The following is a 20,552-nucleotide window of genomic DNA, read 5'->3' on the forward strand; positions in this document are numbered from 1 at the left end:
AACCTTTAACTTGTTGAAACCATTATTTTAAGGTCATTTGCCAGAGAGTCTCGGGGTTTGTCTTATGACTTGCTGAGTATCTCAGTATTGCTAATTCGATTAATTGCTATTGTTTATTTCGTCGTCGATATAGTTTTATAGAATAATACCTTGTTCGTATTTTTACATATTCTTGTTAGTTTATTAATACCATATAATTACATAAAATAAATCTAAAAAAATCATCTTTGTATTAAAATGCAGAAAAGATATTCTCTAGCCTTCCTCATTTTCTAACAGAGATAGATCACCTGATTGGATGATGAGACTAAAAATCTACTCCTAGTTTATAGATAAAAAATTGGCATCTCGCCGAACGGTTGTTAGAAGGGCGAAATCTCTAGGTCGCGTCGCGGGTCGGCAGTAATAAATAATTTACAGGGAACAAAATTGAAATAATTAATAGGAGAAAAAAGGAACGATGGAACAAAATTGAGGAGTAAAACGCCAGCAACGAACTAAGCTGATTAAATGATTGAATTAGAAAATAAATCGTAATTAAGCAATTCTTCGAAACAATTTGTTCCATTCATTACCACATCTTCAAATTCATGCCATCTGATTGATACTTTCTAACTAAACTTTAAATTGGAATTTCAGAAACAATACACACATCGTTCAGAGTTATTTTTTTCTCTTGGGTAACCTAGCGCCAAGGCCAGCCCCCCGTCTTAACCTTAAAAATTTAACACGCCCGTATTAAATTAAAATAAAAAAATGCGGTTAAGTTTGACGAAACAGCAAAAGCTGGATGAAGCATCGATTGCACAAGAAGGAGATAAACAAGAATCGGATTCTATATTAAAAGAAACAATTAATAAGATAATCAAAGTTACAAAACCATCCCGAAGTAATTCAAATAAATCAGAAGTAGAAACAAGACATAATCCAAGACCATCCTTACAAGTCAGTTTCGCTAGTAGTGAAGACTCGAATATTATGAATTCCACAATGAATAATTCATACACTTCACAAGCAGAACCATCTATGCATTCTAAACCAGGGATTACCATTAATGCCCCTCAACCACAAAGAGCAAACACACTCCCTACAAAACCACTGCATCCAATTCAATCTTCAGATTCTTTCACACAATCAACTACACGGCGACAAACTTTAGGAGTACCCAATTCACAAAAGGAATCAGCCACGTCATCCGTTCATGCATCATCTCTGAAGTTGGATCAATCCTCGTCACAACAACAAATTACAAAACCAGAAGCCAATGGATTCTTATCCTCAATATTCAATGCAGCTGCAAATAAAATCTCTTCCTCAGCTCCTACTCAGAATGATGATAATATACGAAGTCATTCATTCTCGAATAAATTAGATACATGGCTCAATGGCAAAGATGATCAACCTAGACAAGATCTAGATGTCCTGTTAAATGACGATGACTCAAGACCTAATGATGTAAGTTCACTTTTATCTGCTCAAGAAGTTCAATTTGAACCAGTTAGAGAATCTCCTTTGAATACATTAGGAAAAGGAGATTTAAGCCTTGCTGATTTTGAATCAAAAGAAGAAATCGTCATTGATTCACAAAGAGATAATTCGACAGCTATAAAAGTAGAAGGGATAAAACGTGCCTTAAGTCCGGACATTACAAATAGAAGTATGGTAATGAATGATGGGATAAAGCGTCCCCACAGAAAATCCATCAATGGAAACAATCTTCTTAATCCATCTTCAACAGCGGTGTCGCTGAATACTGTACCAACCACCAGAAGGAGACGAGGCTCGTCATTGCTAGAAATCAACACCATTGGCAGCAGTGGAAGCCACGCTGATATGAATTCAAGAATGATGGGAGACTTACAACTGAGAAGTACAGAAGGAATTGATGAATATATTGAAACTGACGAGAACCTATCATCTGACGAAGAAGTAGATAACATAATTGATTATACCGAAAAGATTAAGCATGCCCTGAAGAAACGCAATAAAGATTTCCATCAAGTATTTAAAAAACTTCCACCAAGTGAAAAATTAATTGATGAATTTAGTTGTGCAGTATCTAAAGATATATTAGTCCAGGGGAAAATGTATCTAAGTGATCATTTCATCTGCTTTAATTCGAATATTTTGGGTTGGGTCACAAATATAATGATTCCGTTACAAGAAGTTATCCAGATTGAAAAGAAATCCACAGCTGTCTTGTTCCCCAATGGGATGATTATTAGAACCTTGCATCATAAATACGTGTTTGCGACATTTTTAAGTCGTGATACTACATTTGATTTAATCACAAACGTATGGCATCGAGTATTACTCGAGAATTCAGATATCGATCCTCTGAAAATTCAATTGAATGGTACTAAATCCAGAAGAAGGGGAGAATCTAAATTTTCAGGGATTTCTCATCCAACGGGAAGTAGTGGACCTACAGGAGGTGGTAGTGATGATGAAGATAATCAAATAATGTCAGATGAAAATAGTGGAAATCATGAAGGTGATTCATTGATGGATTTTTCAGGTGATAATATGAGTGATTTTGACTCAAATGAAAACAACAATAATGACGGAGAGACTGATAAATCAGGTAAAGAACACGATAATAATAATGAGAGTAGTTCAACTGATATGGAAAAAGAGAGTTTGAAGAATACTTTCAAGGGATTACCTGTCGTTGGTCCTCTTTCCCATCCTCCTACCGAAAATGGATATACAAAAGGCGCCAATGACGTTTTCATTGCTGATGAAATAGTTAAAGCTCCTCCTGGTGTAATTTTCATGATTCTTTTCGGTTCAGATACTTCCAAGATCATTTCCATATTAAAAGATCAGAAAAATTTTGATATTACCGAATCATCAATTGTTGGATTGGATAAAAACACTAAAGAACGTAATTATACATATATAAAACCCCTTGGAGGAAGTATTGGACCCAAACAAACAAAATGTATTATTCAAGACAAAGTTATCAAATATTCACCTGAATCATGTTTTGAGATTGAACAAACTACTCAAACTCCAGATGTCCCTAGTGGGAATTCATTCCAAATAAAAACAAGATTATTCTTCAGTTGGGCCGATAAGAATCAAACGCGAATTTATGTGATTACTTCCATTGAATGGAGTGGGAAATCATGGCTCAAAGGAGCAATCGAAAAGGGTAGCATTGATGGACAAAAGGAGTCTATGAAGTCGATGATTGAGTCATTGAATCAGATAATTGCTCAAGGCGATAAGAAGACTCCAAAGAGAAAGATGACAAGAGGGAGAAGAGGAACCGTTAGTAGAAAGGAAAAGACTCCAGAAGAAGAGAAACTGGTTGTTCAAGCTCAACCTGCGGAGAAGAGTATTATGGGCAAGTTTGTTGATTTGGTTGAATCTATTGGAGATTTGGTTCCGGTTCCGTTTGTGGGAGGGATTATTACTGGTTCTATAATATTGATTATTGGATTTATTATCTCAATAACTTTATTTAATAGAATATTTATAGGTAGACCACAAGCTCATAATAACCTTATTGATATTATACCTGATAACAATGCATATATGTCACATATCAAGATTAAAGATAATCAATATTTAATTATCCCATCAGTCGAGACTGCATTGCAAAATGAGAAAATGGTTCGAAAACAAGAAGTTTCTATATGGAATTGGTTACAAGAAAGAAGTGATGGTAAGTTGAAGTTAAATTTTGATGAAGAAGTTGGTCAATGGAGGGAAGATGATTTGAAACAAAAGTATAGTCAACAAGAATTGAAAGAAATATTACGGTTGACTCAATTGAAATTAGAAAAGATAAGGGAGCAATTGGATTTATAGAGTAATTTTCATTTCTCCGCTGGCAGGAGAGGAGAAAATTGTGAGTAGCTTTCTTATATAGAGTAATAATATGGAAAAAAATAATGGAGTAAATAAGTGTAAGCTTTTTTTAAACGGTATCGATTAAATGATACACTAAGTTTATGAACTAAAATATATGAATAATCTGATCTGTCATTTGGCTTTGCAAAAGTCACGACACCGCTTCTTTCATTTAGAGGAATCCGGAGATAGTACACGTTGTTTAATAGTTAATTTTCATCTGTAACATCAAGTACAGTTTCATTCAATATTTCTTGTCTTTCATAATTAATAGTCATTTAAATCCTTATAATTATTTCATATGTTTAATCTGTAGACATCATGTACAGTTTACTCTGTAGTATTTATTTCCTATTCCTGTCATTTATTGCCCAATACAATTTAGTCAAGAGTTTTGGTTAATTATTATTCTGTTTCATAAATTATCATACACTCATGCTTATTTTTTCTTGTCATTGGGGTTACTATACATTTTACAATTATTATGTTACTNTGCTTATTTTTTCTTGTCATTGGGGTTACTATACATTTTACAATTATTATGTTACTTATATAGTGCCATGGTCAAATGTCACATAAAAATTGATTTTACTTACTTGTAAGATGACGGTGTTAAAAAATATTTTACTTTTTTTGCAATCAATTAATGATTTTTATTACATCTTATGAAAAATTGGTACAACATGATTAAGGAGCTTTATACACCTAGAACTATAAAAGAATTGGCTTCTCCCACCTCCTCCTCTAGATTTGTAATATCCAAGTTTGATTTTTCTTCATTTGGAACGAAATAATCAATTATTAGTATGACTACAATGAACTTAATACTTATTGTGTTCATCACAATTATCAGAGTTACTTGTGGGATTGCCATTGAAGAACCGATCATCCAAACAGGTGGTGGGTTTTTTTACTACGACGACCCTATCGAATTCAATGGCGTTGTTGCCTTTAAAGACACAATTGTATTCGAAATTCTGGGAGCAACCTTTAATAACGACTTTTACTACTATGATTCTAGAACGCCTTCTGTATACAACGAGTTTTATCTGAGTGTATTTGACCTGAATACTCATATAATTGCAAATAAACTGGGGGATTCTTATTTTTATGTATCTATGATTAATAAGAATATAAATCGTGGATATCTCACATTCCAGAATTTGCAGCTGCGATATTTCCGCATCCACGCAAACATGCTGAACGAAGGAGAAATTTATTTGATTGGGAACACTAATATAAGTTTATTTCAAAGTACAGATTTCACCAATGAAGGTACATTTTGTGCAAAGGATGCACAAATCATCATGCACACAGGGGATCCAAAGGGGACGGGTTACTATGTTCTTGAAAACTCCACCTTCAGCTTTCTCGGCGGGGAATTGAACCCTTCTGTCTGCCTCCCAGGTAATGATCATGACACATCGTTGTTGTATTTGCAGCCGCCTATAGGGGGAATCATTAGGATTGTAAATTTTGGATTACTGAATATTTTGAAAATTAGGTCTGAGACGTTTTCCTATGATGAGAATTATTTGATAGCTGAGGGGGATAGAATAGATTTCGGTCCAGGGTATGATTTGAGTAAATTCGAGGGAGAATATGTTCCCGACGAATATTATGAGGGCGGAACTCTTCATATTAATACACGGGAACCATTGATGAAAATGCAGATCGTTATACTTGTGAATGTACTTGTCCCAGCTTACCTCTGACCGAAATACCAAGAGAAATACTCGAAGCAGCTGGTGAATCACAACTAGACCAGCCAAGTGAACCATCATCAGGATCGGATGAAGAGAATTCAGAATCTGACAATCAAGAAGACAACGGATCAGGTGGAACTCCAAATGACCTGGATGAACCAGAAGAGGAAAATGGAGCCAATGTCCTGAACTCGCAGCAAGAAAATGAGCAACCAGCGTCAGTAGAATCAGAACCAAATCAAGTGAATGAATTGGATGGACCATATGAAAACAACTCCCTGTCTCAAGATGGAGCTTCAACTCCTAGTTCTATTGCATCTGGATATGATACAGCTACCAGCTCTCAGAAGGCAGGCGATCAAACTTCAACTCCCGACTCAGGCAATGCTCAATCTACCAGTTCGGAAGTAGACAACCCCAATGACATAAAACCCGCTGGTCCCTGGCTGGGAGACGTAGATGCCGACGATGACCTTAACAAGGATCCTGCTGATTCTGTCATTGAATCCGGAATAGAAGCCTCGAAGATACCAACTATGGCGACAGAAACAGTAATGGTTACGAGTAATTCAGTAGTGGAGAATGCTATGGTTGGTGCTCAAATTGTTCAAAATGATGGATCAGTCGATGACTCTACGTTGGGAACAGATAATGCCCAAATTATCGACACTTTTGAAGGTGGTGCTGCCATTGGGTCGGAGAGAAATGCTTTATATGTGATAGTGATGATCGTGGTTTCTTTGATTGTCGATATTTAAGGTAGAAACTTTCAGCTGTCAGTTTTGGTTATACAATATCAACTAATTATGATATTGCTATTTCGGTATTTTTTTTCTTTATTTTAGTATTTGCTTAATTATAAAGCTTGAATACAAATGTATACTACAATTTGTTCTTTTCTTGCTGGGAAGAATCTTCTAATGATCTTAAATAGTGCACCAAAACCAATGCCTTAGCATTTTCATAGTACTGTATGGTTTAGCAGATTTCGAGACTTTCCTATAAGCGTTGCGCAAACGCTCATACTGTAAAGAGATGTCGAACGTCTTTGAAATATTACTATGTTTTAAACGATTAAGGTCATAAACATCTTTGAAAATTTTTGACTTCAACTTGTAATACTAGAGGATTATCGAATATATCGAATAGTATGAAATAGTCTTTTTTAAAACCGTTTAAATCCGACTAGTTCATTAGTAGATAAGGTTAACCAATAAAATTAAACTGAGGTTATGAGGCTATGAGGCATTTCATCTGAAACTGTAAACGAATAGCAAAATTGAATAAAATCGGCAATGACTCTTGAAAATATATTTTTTTTTGTGAGTGATGATAATTGGTTTTAACGTTCCATGACGTAATAGTCATCCAATTTTTTTTTTTGGTGGGCAAATGGATTTAAAAAAAAGCAATTACACACGACATAACGTCTCTTTATTCTTAATTGTGATTGTTCCTCTCATTGCGTTCCTTTGTTTTTTGTATGCAGGCTGTACTAATTTAATTAAAAAAAAATTATTTTGTTATTCTTTTTCAACCATCATGCAAATTTGGCAAATGCGGGATAGTCATAACACTTTCATCTGTCATTTATCACCCATCATAATCATCATCTCTTTAACTCTATAAGGCATCATTAATTTTCATATTTATTTAATTTGATATTTTTCAAATTATAATTTTCCTTTTTTTTATAAAACCTTCTTCTTCTTTCTTCTGTCTTCTTTCTACAATTGCAACATTTACCTTTTCATTACATAGTCAATCGCTTTAACAATTAACAACACATGTTTATCCTAATAGATATTGCATCAAGCATACTAACAACAATTATACCATTTTTATTAACTATCAAGTCATTGGATTCATCTATTCAATTGCTGTCAGATACATATAGATGCTTATTAAATTATTGGCTATATTATGTTATACTACAATTTATACAATATAATTTGCTTACGAATGTAATAAGTACATTAATATGCTCAGCTGTTAAGGTATGGTTATTCTACAGCAATGATAATACCATCGGCTTATTAAATAATGTCATAATTACAAGAATATTCTTGGATATAGAAAATTTCAAATCATACGAAGAAAAATATTTACTACCAATATTTCGTAGCATTAGACTCAATTCATTGACACAACAATTGGATCAATTGGGTAGTATATATGCTAAGCCTGCTAATTATCAACTCAGATATGAAGGTAATCTCATTGCCACAATCTTGGAGTATTCACTCAATTTAGTATCCATGTTCACCTCGATTGTAAATAATGTGATCTTAGCACCACCACGCAAGCAACAGAGCCAAGAAATTAATTCACAAAAAATAAGATCAAAAACCAAAACATCAAAACCAAGAAGAAGAGGTGCATCGTTTTCAAGATCTGTATCTTCCCAAGAAGAATCTGTTCCATATCCAATTGATGATCAATTTCAACCTAGGAGTGTTTCTGATCCCGAAATGAAGAGAAGAGCTCTTTCTAGTGGTGAATATGATTTGGATAGTTCAATATGGACATTCAGGCAAGATCATGCAAATTATTCAACAAGCCCCGCCCCAAGTATCAGATCCGAGGGGCTGAATGGCACAACCCATCATAGAACTTCAAATCATGGTCATTTTCATGACTCAAGGCCAAGGCGGGATCATGTAAGAGTCGAAGATATTAAAGTTTCTGCCGCGGCAATTGATAAAATCAGGTATAAGTTGTCATCAAGGAGAAGAAATGAATTACCTGCTGCGCCAACTCCATTAGATAGAAGTTTATAGTTTTTTTTTTTTTTTGCTTTGTAACTGGTTAATTAATACACATGGAATACAATGGGAAGCCAATTTGTGTCAACGTTTTTGTGGGGCAAAGAAAAGATAGCCGAAATTCCAAGCTGCGACTGTTTCAACCCTTTCAACGGTTTCAGATATATCCCTCCAGAAACGTACCTGTAGTTTAACATTAGCTAACACAAACCTGGACTGCTTAGAGGTATTGTGCCATGCCAAAATGACGTAAATGTTGTCACTTTTAACTCCACTGGAAATATCTAGATTTCGCATAAGCGTCTTGTTTTAGCCAACGCAGCGCAGTACTTGCTAATGAGGAATCTTGCTTAAATCTAAAATTTCCGTGTTCGCTGTAGATGAAACGACGCATTCAACTTTTCTTGAACGGGAATTTTCATAGATCTAGTAAACCACTTTTGAGAGTGTAGTTTTACTGAACAAAATTCCCGAGGGGTTTGGTAAACAGCAGAAAGCCACATCTTAACCACAAAAAGTCCAATTTTTGAAATTATGTATATCACACATAAAGAGGCGGATCTTCTTTAGAGATTAAGCTAGATTGATAGGAAGGTTCTATAACTTATAAGTAGATTTGAATTCTTAAAGACTTTTGGAAGTTGGTGAACCAATTTTTTTTGGCAACCATTTGCTGCCAAAATTTTTTTTATTCTACGCTGTCTTCTTCTTCATACATATCAAATACTTGAATCTATTCATCTTTTTATACCAATAACTTTAGTGTATAATGACCAAGAGAAGCAGACGCTTAATATCTTCAAGGGATACTTCATCTTCGTCATCCTCAACCACTCCTAACACCACCTTTGAATCGGTCAACACCAGTATCGAAGTCCAAGGCATACCACCAGCTGATTTAGTTACAATCCTCCCAAAGGAAGACACTGCCAACTCTAGACTAACAGAAAAGGAAAAGAAATTAAGCGAACTTATAACTCATTGTTCTCAATTAAGTTCCCAATTAGAGGGTCAAGATGAGCCAGAAGTGATTATTAAAAGACATATTAAACAACTAAACAAGTATAATGAATTGAAAGATTTGGCTTTGGATCTAATTGGTAAGATTGCTGATCTGAGACAAGTTAGGATCAGTGAGATCTTTAAGGAAATGGGGGTTGACGCTAATGATGATGACTAGAGAGGTTTTTGGTGGTTGGTTCCTAAAAGCTGGGTCAGGGTAAATTATGTCTTGAGTTTTATTAAAAAAACTGCAAATAATTATCGCTATGAAATGCTGCTTATTTTCGTGCTGATTCACTAAGAGGCTATGTATTTAAGTCTTTGCAGCCATTTGACAGGAATCTTTTGCCTGCCAAATAAACTAATTAATCCAGTTATTAAGATCACGCAAGCCCAAGAAACATAATCAACGAATGAGCCTCAGCAATAAACATTACATCTCCCTTTGCCGAACAGTTGACAAGATCGTCTAATTTGGGGTTTGTTAAAGAATAGATTTCTTCTTGATTTTATACCCCACCAAGAAATGTCACATGATTACCAAGGTTTTTTGCGGCCTTTCTTTCTGGATTTTGTTGCAATTCTGAACAATGCACACTACTATTTTTGAGTTTAAAACATCATGAATCATAACTAAAATATGATTTGTCATGACTCGATTTCATTATTTAAATACCGGGCCAATTGTTACCTATTCAATAAGAAAAAGGTTGTGTCTTATTGTAACTTTGAAATTATAAAGTCACCCCGAGTTTGTTTGCTCCAGATCAAGTACAAAGTGATAGACACAAATCCGCTAATCCTATAATTATAAAAAATATTTGTGTCTGATACTGTACAAAAAAAAAATTAAAAAATATCCCAAACCGTATTTTTTCTTTTTTTTTAAAACAGAAATAGAAGAAAGAAGATTATTCTAAAGGATTTTTTTTTTTCCCTTCCTCCCTCCAATCCCATTCAGAAAAAATCCCCAATAGATAAAATTTTAATTAAACTCCCTTTCGTAACTCAAGATAGTTGTGAATTATACTTAGCTAATAGAAGCGTTACAGACATACAATATATATATTTAGTGTCATTGACAAAATTCATATTTGTCCATTTTAGATTATAACTAGAGATTTTGGTGTCCTCCCTCATATTTTACTATAGGTCATGCAACTTCTACTACCATTAGTATCAGCATTTATACTACTAATATCCATAGCATATTCATCACCACGACTAGAGAGGTTAACAACAGAAACTCGTAATTACCTAACAGCACAAAATATATACAACCATCAACAACATGCATTGCAGAGTGAATCTGTGGATGTTAATCAGCCAACAATAACCGAACCAAGGCTTTCTCCATCTATAGCTCCTTTGGACTATAGATCAATAGCAGACTGTAAATTAACGGATTTGTTATTAATAAGTGATATAGATGGTAATCTCCATGGAGTTGAAAGGAATAGTGGGTTATTAATTTGGACATTACCGATAGATGAACCTTTGGTGAAAATTAGAACCAATACCACTCAATCACAAGAAAATTCACAAGCAACAAATATTCTTTGGTTTGTTGAACCATACCAAGATGGATCGTTATATTATTTCACACCTAAATTTGGATTGAATAAACTACCGACAAGTATAAAAGATCTTGTAATGGAATCGCCGTTTTCATTAAGTGGAGATGATAAGATCTATACCGGAACAAGAAGAACTTCCTTGTATACAATCAATATACATACAGGAGAAATTAAATCCTCATTTGGAAATGACGAAAAATGTCCTATACCGAATAGTGTCCCCGCTTCTCCATGGAATGGACAATATAAGCCGGATGATACGGTCATGGTCGGAAAGACTACTTATGAATTATCCATTCATTCTAAAACAAACAGTAATATTGTCTGGAATGTTACCTATTCTCAATGGGTTCCAAATAACATTGATAATGACTTAATTATGCAAAATCAACAATCTTTAGACAAATTATATTTCACACCTTTCCATGATCGTTCATTACTTGCGATAAACCAAGACGTGGGGACTCCAATATGGATAAGTAAACTACCAGCATTAGCAGTCAATGTATTTGATGTTTTCAATAATGGGAAAAATAATGAATATGTGTTATTACCTCATCCATTGAAAGTATTAAATGGTTTGCAGCATCAAGAACACGACGCAAACAGCAACGGTTTGGTATTCATAAACAAAACATCGAATTGTCAAGAATGGATAGCAATGAGCTTTACAAATTATCCAACATTAATCAAAAGTGCACCAATATCAAATTATCAAACTATCATAAATAATTATTATCGTGGTCTTAGTGATCAACTACACTTTATTGAAAATTTCCATCTAGCTAAATATCCAGAAGATCAAGTTGAAAGATTGGTTACAGGTATACATCGAGTATTTGAATTAAGCTCAGACACATCATATCAACCAATGCCAAGATTTACCACTTCCAACATCAAAAGAATCGGAGATGGGAGACCACATTCACCCGAAGAACAACAACCACCAGTTGACGCGAATATTGCCGATCAAATACCAAATATCATGGATGGAATTAAATTCCCGGCAAAAATACCAACAGGTTCAGATATAATCTTCCTTGAACCAATAAATGATCATGAATATGAAACTCTGGGTATTGAACCGCCTCCACCTCCAGCTCCAAATACTATCACTACTTCGGCACGTTTCGCTCGTAGGATATTTGAGGATTTGGCGGTGTTGTTGGTTGTGTTTGTGTTATTGATGACATTTGGGAAATCCAATAAGTTTATCAGAAGAATGTTTGGTGAATATAGAGTAGAACAGAAGAATGATCAGGAATCAGGAACTGTGGAAGAAATTAAACAAGAGATAGGCATAACTAAACAAAAGACTAACATAGGTAAGAACGGTACGGTTAATGAAATTGTGGAGGAAAAATTGATTATGTCTAAATTCGCTGATGAAGATGTTAGTGAAAAGACGGTATCTGCTAGTTCAGATTCCTCCAATGAGGACAAATCCACAGTTGATGACCCAAGTCCAAAGAAGAAAGTTGTGATTGTTGAACCGGAATCAACAGAGCACAAAGAAGGTGATGAAAATGACGATATAGATACGGATGCACCAGTTACGAAAAAGAAGAGAAAGAGAGGAAGTAGAGGTGGGAAACGTGGTGGAAGAAGAATCAACAAGAATAAATCTGATGGTGATGGAAGGGATGATGATAATGATGATGAAGATGTTGAAGAAATCATTAGAGAAGACGAAGAAGTCGTCATATCAACAAAGAGTCTTTTAAAAGTCAATCCAGTCCCTCCAAAATCCAAAAAGAAACTTCAAATCGAAAACAACCTTGTTATTTCCGATAAGATTTTAGGATATGGATCTCATGGGACTGTAGTATTTGAAGGAACTTTTGAGAATCGTCCTGTTGCTGTTAAGAGAATGTTACTTGATTTCTTTGATGTTGCCAGTCATGAAGTTCGTCTTTTACAAGAATCTGATGATCATCCTAATGTGGTTAGATATTTCTGTTCTCAATCTTCTGAGTCGGAGAAGTTTCTTTATATTGCGTTGGAATTATGTTTATGTACCTTGGAAGATATTGTTGAAAAGAAGCAACCAATGTTACGAATTCCAAGAAAAAATGATATTTTGTATCAATTGGCAAGTGGATTACACTATTTACATTCATTAAAGATTGTTCATCGTGATATCAAACCCCAGAATATCTTAGTGGCAGATGCAAAGAGAAAGAAACATCATCATCATAAACAAAATGGACTGACTCAACACCAAGAAGAAAATAATGTTCGTTTGTTGATTTCCGATTTTGGATTATGTAAAAAATTGGATAATGATCAATCATCATTCAGAGCAACCACTCAACATGCAGCACTGGGCACTTCCGGTTGGAGAGCACCGGAATTATTATTACACCATGATTTGTCTGAAATATCACCAGATTCGATCTCATCGGTTCATTCACAAAATGGAACAAGTCACCCATCATCATCTTCTTCTTCTGGTAAGAGGTTAACCAAAGCCATTGATATTTTTTCACTTGGATGTGTATTTTATTATATTTTGACTGGTGGTTCACATCCATTTGGTGATCGTTATCTTCGTGAAGGTAATATAATAAAAGGTGAATATGACTTGAGACAATTATTAGAAAAATGTCCCAATGATAAATATGAATCCACTGATTTGATTTCAAGTTTAATCTCGGCAAATCCTTCATTAAGACCAAATACATCCAAGATTTTAAAACATCCATTGTTTTGGGAAAATCATAAACGTCTTGAATTTTTATTGAAAGTAAGTGATAGATTTGAGATTGAACGTAGAGATCCACCAAGTGAATTATTACTAAAATTGGAAGCTAGAGGTTATAAGATTCACCATGGGAATTGGCATAGAAAATTTGATCAAGAATTCTTGGATAATTTGGGCAAATATAGAAGATATAATCCTGATAAATTGATGGATTTATTAAGGGCCATGAGAAATAAGTATCATCATTTCAATGATATGCCTGAATCATTACAGGCAAAGATGAGGCCATTACCTGATGGTTTCTACAAATATTTCAATGATAAGTTTCCTAGGTTGTTGATGGAGGTTTATTATTGCGTGGAAGAAAATTTAAAGGATGAACATGTATTTACGGAATATTATGTCTAGTGTTTGTTTTTAATTGTTGTTTTTGTTTTTATCACCTTAGTATGATTATGATTATATATAATAATGGCATTTGTTTGGGTTTTTCATTATATTAAAGATTTATAAATTATGTACTGTAATTCTAGATTTTTATTTGAACGAGTAGTAACATCATTATCTCTATTTAGACTTCTTTGATGGTTTCGATATCTTACCTGACTTTCCTTTAGAAGGTTTTGCAGGCAATTTACCTTTCTTACTAGGTTTTGATGGTAATTTACCTTGTCTAGAAGGTTTTGGTGGTAAAGTAGCTTTCATATTAGGTTTTGGAGGTAGACTTGGTTCCTTTGAACGAAAGTGTGAATCATCTTCACTTGATTCACTATCTTTAAATTTTGTATGTGTTCCTTGGAAACTTACACCAGGAGTAGCATTATCACCATAAGTATCAGCACTCTTAATTCCTAATGTTTTCGATAAGAATTCTCTAGCTTTTGCTTCGTCGGCTGCCTTTTGTTTCTCGGAATTGAGGCTGCCTGATTCCAAAGCTTTATATCTGCCCATATAGGATTTCACTCTAGCTAGTTCTTTCTTGATTGGATGCGTATCGGTGTTTACACCGAGTGCTTTGAGATATGAATATATTGACGATACTAATACATATACGAAATTATTGTAAATCTTAATCCTTTCTTGAGGGGTTGTGGCGGGTATAGTTAATTCATCTAGGGATTTCTTGAGGATTGGTGTTAGCGAAACTTCCAAGTTGTCGATGGATATGTCTAAGGACTTTATGAATTGTTTAACGTTCTCTATATTTTCCATGATGTTAAGTGATTATAAGGAAACTCTTTTGAGGTGTAATGGAGAGGTAAACATAGGAAGGTTTTCTGCGATGGAAATAATTTTCCAAGATGAGGATGCGATATTTTTTTCTTAATGTAAATAATTTTATTATACTGACAAGAAGAAGCAGAAGAACTCACTATACACAAGAGATATAGACAAGATGGTTCAAAGAAACAGAGAAATCCTTACAGGAGGTAAGAAATATGCTCAACAAGCTAAAAGGAAACATGCAGTTGAAGAAGTTGTCTTTGATAAAGAATCACGTAAAGAATATCTTACAGGGTTCCATAAACGTAAATTACAACGACAAAAGAAAGCCCAAGATTATATCAAGGAACAAGAAAGATTAGCTAGAATTCAAGAGAGGAAGGAAATGAGAGAAGAGCGAAAGAAAGATTTAGAAAACCAATTAAAACAATTCAATGAAACAGTGAAGAAAATAACTCACCTTGATGACTCAAGCGATGAGGAAGAAGATGGCAAACAAGAAGACGAGGAATGGTCCGGGTTTGGTTCGAACGAAGAAAAGGATGGTTCTGAGGATGATGCTGATACCTTAAATGGGAATGCAAAGCCTTTGAAGGGAATATTGCATCATAAAGAAGTCTACACAGTCAATCAAGAAGAACTATTACCAGAAACCAATGCGATTATAGATGAAGAAACTACAGTTACTGTAGAGTCATTAGATAATCCAAGTATAGTAAGTGCCCAAGAAGCAAACATAGAAGCTCTTGCTCGTGCAAACAACGTTAATCTTGCCAAAGCGGAACAAGTATTAGAGAAATCGATCCAAAGAGCTAAGAACTATGCTGTGATTTGTGGGGTATCGAAACCTGAAAAGAAACCCAAGAAGAAGTTTAGATATTTGTCCAAGGCAGAACGTAGGGAAAATACCAGAAAGGAAAGATATAAGGGTAAATCAAAGGGAAAGAATTAATCACATCTAATCTCTTTGGAGTGACTTTATTGTATAATATTCATAGACGATTTCAATAAAATTGTATCTCAATTTTGCAGACTAAGCGCAACTGCTAATGTAAGTTTAATCAATGTTCTTTATAGCCATTTCCATTAGGTTTTGGAACTAAACAAAGAGCTACAGGGCAACGAGTGTATAAGATGTGAAGTATCGCGGCCGGGTAATTTGAACGTAATATTTCATTTTTTTTTCGCACGATGGATTGAGTACTTTAAGATGATCTTCGGCGAGAAAAGATTCTTAAAATTTTTCATTCAACTTTCTTTTCTTCTTCAATATCAACCACTACAACAGAAAGGATAATAAATGCCTTAAATCGTATGTGAACATTATAAAACTCAACAAGAGAAAGCAAAAATGGTTCATTCATTTCTTTTTTGATTACTATGATGACAAGCTGTCGCCCCAAACGGAGGATCCTTTTCAGGACTATGACCGATTCGATACATTAGCCAAACACTGAAAATTCTGATATATGTAATAAAAACTTAGAATGAAGCTTTCTTCCTTCTTCTGATAATGAAACTTTATTAAAATACTAACAATTGTTGCAGTCTTCAAATAGGGAAATATATAAACGACAAATATACATCGTTTCCATAACGAACATCTTCTTAAACTATTACATGTAGAATTTCTTTTCTCATCTTTCATTCTAAAGTGATTTATTGTTTCAAAGGTAAATATTTAACAAAGGATCTTTGGCTAATGATGCTTCCATGCTAATCATGAAATACTTCTTGATTAAAACATATCTTAAATCGTGTTCATCTTGAATAAATCAAGTGCACGTCTGAAGCCTTTGATCTTTTTGGGGAATATCCTTTGCTAACATACATCTTCTCTTATTTTGTTGAAAATAGGTATTTTGTTTATTGTCTCTTAATCCGCCCCCGGGCCACGCAGAAAAGTACCAAGTTTTTTTTCAACGGTCTGGACGGTGACGCTCGCCGTGCTAAGATTGTAGTGACACAGGCATTCCCGTAGGACAAAAAAATTCAGTGGAACGAAACCACATTTGAGCTGTCAACACTGTTGGTGAAACTCAACAAGGCTCAACTCTGCCTGTATTGGAAAAACCATGGATGACCAACAAGGGGAAACCCAACAAATATTATTTAACGACTTCATACCACTACCTTTCCGTATCCTATTTTTAATTCAGCTAGGTACTGGATTTTGGTTTGTTTTAGTTACATTATGTTTTAATTTCACTTCATTAAATATCTTACAATTATTAAACCTTTCATATACGTCACATAATTATGTTCAACTACATGAACGTGTTCTAACTAGTGTCGTGCATGGAGAATTCGCAACCACTGTTCCAGCGGAGAATCAGGAGAATAGTAGATTGATTCGAGGGATTTGGAACGATTTTAAACTGATTGCAATCGTGAATACTATTTGTTGGATCTTGTTTAAGTTAACGCCTGATCAAGAGTTGTTTAAGTTTGTGAAACATGGGATACCGGTTGTTGCGTTTGGATACTTGATCTATAGGTTGTTTTATAGGAGTACCAATACTTCTGGACAAATTAGAATGTATACCACGATGAAACGGATCTTATTAGGTGGGATTAATTCTATGACTATGAGAAGTAATGATATTTTGATTAGTGATAGTATGGTTTCATATGCAAAAGTGTTGAATGATTTTGGGTTATATATTTGGAATTATTATTATTCATCGGAGATTCCATATAATTATCATTTAGAATTCGGAATCTTATGTATTCCAATTGCAATTAGAATGAGACAATGTTGGGTCGAATATAAGTTAACTAATCAGGACCAACATATATATAATTTGATTAAGTATGCCACTGGATTAGGTCCACTTTTGGTTAATGTACTTATCAAAAGCACATTATTGCACGATAATGATTCGGGAGAGAGAGAGATTTTAATGAATAAGTTAACTAACTTAAATAGATGGTGGTATTTCACTCTGGCCATAAATTCAACTTATTCATTCATTTGGGATGTTAAAATGGATTGGAATTTGGAATTATTTGATTTCTTATTTCAATTTAACAAGAAGACCAATCCATATTATCGATTCCAAATATTAAGAAATCGATTAGCATTCGACAATAAGGCAATATATTATATTATCATAGTGGTTGACTTCATATTAAGGTTTATTTGGATCTTGAAATTATTTATTATAAATGAAGAAATGAAGATGGATAACATTCCATACTTGTATATATTTTCAACATTTTTATTTGGATATGATGCTTATTCTTTTGGGTATACAGTAATTGAATTATTAGAGATTTATAGAAGATGGTTCTGGTGTTTTATAAAACTTGAATCAGATTGGATTAAATTGAAAATTAATGAATCTGAATATGAAGAAATTGAATTGAAAGAACCAATAGGAACTAAGGAAGGATAACACATTTTATAGAACTGAATATAGCACATACCCATACAATTCTTTTATAGACCTTTTTTTATATAAAACCATTTTTTTAAAAATAAATAAACTTCATTTATTATAAATATACATTACTTAAAGGGATTCATTGCTGTTGTTGTTATTGCAAAAGAGCCCAAATGAAAACAAGTTCAAAATTTCTTGTTTGATTAAAAACTTTATAAACTCCGTGAAAATACCATGAACTGAAAAATACTTGAATGACTATAATCTGATTATTCTGCTGAGTTCTTTTCTAACCATTTTTCAGCAGCATTTCTCCATGCTAAATCTGTTTTTGGACTTAATCTACTATCGGAAATAAATCTATATTTATATGGGGATTTAATGAAAAGATAAATGGCTACAACAGAGCCCATTGCGGCAAGCGCGCTTATACTTAATGGAACAGGTTTAGCCATTCTTAATGTGTTATCTGTATTTCTGGCTTAATATGAAAATAAAGGGTGTATTCAAGTTGATGGTAGATTTTTTCCATGGTACAGTAATAAAATTTTTGGTGGTTTTGGTTGGTTCACGGATTTTGAACTTATTTACACGACTTAATCTTCTGCTTTATTGGCATTTTGGGGGAAACTTGATTTGGATGCAAAATGTCATCTCAATGAATTTGGTAACATGTTTGCCATTAAAGGAACTTTTGTAAGTTAAAGAAATTATGCTACAGAATGTAGCATTGTATTAACCTTTAGTTAGAGACTAGGATTATGTTTTCCATGGATAAGGAATCTACTAGACGGACTTTGATAGGAAGCAGGGCCCACTCTACAATGATGATCATATGTTCATTGAAATGGTAATCAACAAGAGTGCATGCGAGTTTTTTAACAAGTTATCTATAACATGTATAGCTACTCTGGTGGTTGATAAATTATCCTCCCCTTATGGAATTATATTCTGATTACATAATAAATCAACTCCGATTACCTAATCAATCTTTTTTTCTTTTGATGTTTTATTTTTCTCTTTAAAAATTTTTCAAAGTAACCATCTATGAAGTATTAACCAGAGTGATTCAATAGACTTATTCACTTTAGTTATCATTTAAGGCATCCTACAATGTTAAGACACGCCACCAGATCAGTCGCCAGGGCAAATGTCTTGAGGAACTCCATTTCTTCCCTTAGAACTGCTACTATAATTCCCAAAGTTGTTCGTTTCCAATCCACATCTAGCAAAGCACCTGCTTCAGACTCTGTCTATACTGATGCCGAAATAGTGAGAAAAACATTACATTTCCGTAGAGTCGATGAAAAGGATGCTCGTAAATCACCACATTTGATTGCCCTTCATGCTAGATTAAATTTACCTGAATCATTCCAATATTCAACCTTATCCCAATGTCTTAATTTATTGAAGAATGATGGTGGATTAGCTAGTAATTATGGTTTACAAGCTTTAGGTAATAGCATAATGGCTTATTATGTGAATGAATATTTATGTACTCATTATCCTCGATTACCTTTGGTTATTCATCAAGCTTCTGTTGATGCTTTAATGGGAGTTTCTGTCCTTTCTGAAATTGGTCAATCTTGGGGGATTGAAATTGATGAACCAACTAAATTAGATAAAATGTTAAGTGAACAAAGAGATCATATTCAATTAGGTAAATTAAGATATGAAACCGATATTGCAAAACGTACCAAGATTACCGAAAGTGGTATAGAAGAAGTAAATGGTCCTGGTGCACACTCTACCACTCAACAAGATAAAGCATTCGCGTCGGTTGTAAAAGCAGTTGTTGGAGGGTTATATACACATGCTGGCGAAGATGCAGCTAAGCAATTCATAAATGATCATATCTTATCCAGAAAATTACTATTGGAAGAAATGTTTGAATTCCAACGTCCATTTAGAGAATTAGCAGATGTTGTTAAGAAAACTGGATCAGATGCTGAAGTTACTATAAGATTAATCGCTGAAACTGGTAGAAAAACAGTTGCTCCTCAATTCTTATGTGGTGTTTTTGCTGGAGATGAACAATTGAGTGATGCAATTGGTGGTTCTTTGAATGAAGCTAAGACTAGAGCTGCTGTTAATGGGTTGATGTCTTATTATTTATATTCTCCTATTAATTCTGAAGGTGAACAAATTAAAGTACCAAGTGATAAAGAGTATAAAGTTGAGGGGATCATCGGTGAAGGTGACATACATTAAAGAACCATGTAGATAGAACAAATTTAGGAGAAGATAAGTACAAGTCTGTATATAGGAATCGTCTTTTATTAATAAACGAAATCATAATCAATTTGCCTGTTTCTTCTCATTATTTA

The 20,552-nt window shown here is 34.0% G+C and overlaps 9 protein-coding genes across 9 annotated transcripts; 8 read left to right on the forward strand and 1 right to left on the reverse strand. All coding sequences in view use genetic code 12, as the record gives it.

Annotated features, from left to right (window-relative positions):
• Positions 1 to 756: 756 nt before the first annotated feature.
• Positions 757 to 3,819, forward strand: J8A68_005324 (uncharacterized protein; the record flags this gene model as incomplete). The annotated part of the gene is made up of 1 exon (XM_049409378.1): positions 757 to 3,819. One exon carries the CDS (start codon positions 757 to 759, stop codon positions 3,817 to 3,819), a length of 3,063 nt encoding a protein of 1,020 aa, XP_049261384.1.
• An 857-nt stretch (positions 3,820 to 4,676) lies between these two features.
• J8A68_005325 (uncharacterized protein) lies at positions 4,677 to 6,325 on the forward strand (the record flags this gene model as incomplete). Its single annotated transcript, XM_049409379.1, has 2 exons — positions 4,677 to 5,434; positions 5,590 to 6,325. The coding sequence occupies 2 exons, from the start codon at positions 4,677 to 4,679 to the stop codon at positions 6,323 to 6,325; spliced, it is 1,494 nt and encodes a 497-aa protein (XP_049261385.1).
• Positions 6,326 to 7,354: 1,029 nt separating this feature from the next.
• On the forward strand, positions 7,355 to 8,347 carry J8A68_005326 (uncharacterized protein; the record flags this gene model as incomplete). Its single annotated transcript, XM_049409380.1, has 1 exon — positions 7,355 to 8,347. One exon carries the CDS (start codon positions 7,355 to 7,357, stop codon positions 8,345 to 8,347), a length of 993 nt encoding a protein of 330 aa, XP_049261386.1.
• A 754-nt stretch (positions 8,348 to 9,101) lies between these two features.
• J8A68_005327 (uncharacterized protein) lies at positions 9,102 to 9,512 on the forward strand (the record flags this gene model as incomplete). The annotated part of the gene is made up of 1 exon (XM_049409381.1): positions 9,102 to 9,512. The coding sequence occupies one exon, from the start codon at positions 9,102 to 9,104 to the stop codon at positions 9,510 to 9,512; it is 411 nt and encodes a 136-aa protein (XP_049261387.1).
• A 977-nt stretch (positions 9,513 to 10,489) lies between these two features.
• IRE1 (bifunctional endoribonuclease/protein kinase) lies at positions 10,490 to 14,023 on the forward strand (the record flags this gene model as incomplete). The annotated part of the gene is made up of 1 exon (XM_049409382.1): positions 10,490 to 14,023. One exon carries the CDS (start codon positions 10,490 to 10,492, stop codon positions 14,021 to 14,023), a length of 3,534 nt encoding a protein of 1,177 aa, XP_049261388.1.
• A 159-nt stretch (positions 14,024 to 14,182) lies between these two features.
• J8A68_005329 (uncharacterized protein) lies at positions 14,183 to 14,827 on the reverse strand (the record flags this gene model as incomplete). The annotated part of the gene is made up of 1 exon (XM_049409383.1): positions 14,183 to 14,827. The coding sequence occupies one exon, from the start codon at positions 14,825 to 14,827 to the stop codon at positions 14,183 to 14,185; it is 645 nt and encodes a 214-aa protein (XP_049261389.1).
• A 184-nt stretch (positions 14,828 to 15,011) lies between these two features.
• Positions 15,012 to 15,791, forward strand: J8A68_005330 (uncharacterized protein; the record flags this gene model as incomplete). The annotated part of the gene is made up of 1 exon (XM_049409384.1): positions 15,012 to 15,791. One exon carries the CDS (start codon positions 15,012 to 15,014, stop codon positions 15,789 to 15,791), a length of 780 nt encoding a protein of 259 aa, XP_049261390.1.
• Positions 15,792 to 16,914: 1,123 nt separating this feature from the next.
• Positions 16,915 to 18,237, forward strand: ERD1 (Erd1p; the record flags this gene model as incomplete). The annotated part of the gene is made up of 1 exon (XM_049409386.1): positions 16,915 to 18,237. One exon carries the CDS (start codon positions 16,915 to 16,917, stop codon positions 18,235 to 18,237), a length of 1,323 nt encoding a protein of 440 aa, XP_049261391.1.
• A 1,101-nt stretch (positions 18,238 to 19,338) lies between these two features.
• Positions 19,339 to 20,436, forward strand: MRPL3 (mitochondrial 54S ribosomal protein mL44; the record flags this gene model as incomplete). The annotated part of the gene is made up of 1 exon (XM_049409387.1): positions 19,339 to 20,436. One exon carries the CDS (start codon positions 19,339 to 19,341, stop codon positions 20,434 to 20,436), a length of 1,098 nt encoding a protein of 365 aa, XP_049261392.1.
• Positions 20,437 to 20,552: the final 116 nt, after the last annotated feature.

This window comes from Hemisphaericaspora subhashii (assembly GCF_019202705.1).
Source record: "Hemisphaericaspora subhashii strain CBS 10753 chromosome Unknown scaffold133, whole genome shotgun sequence".
Classification (NCBI taxonomy): Eukaryota; Fungi; Ascomycota; class Pichiomycetes; order Serinales; family Debaryomycetaceae; genus Hemisphaericaspora; species Hemisphaericaspora subhashii.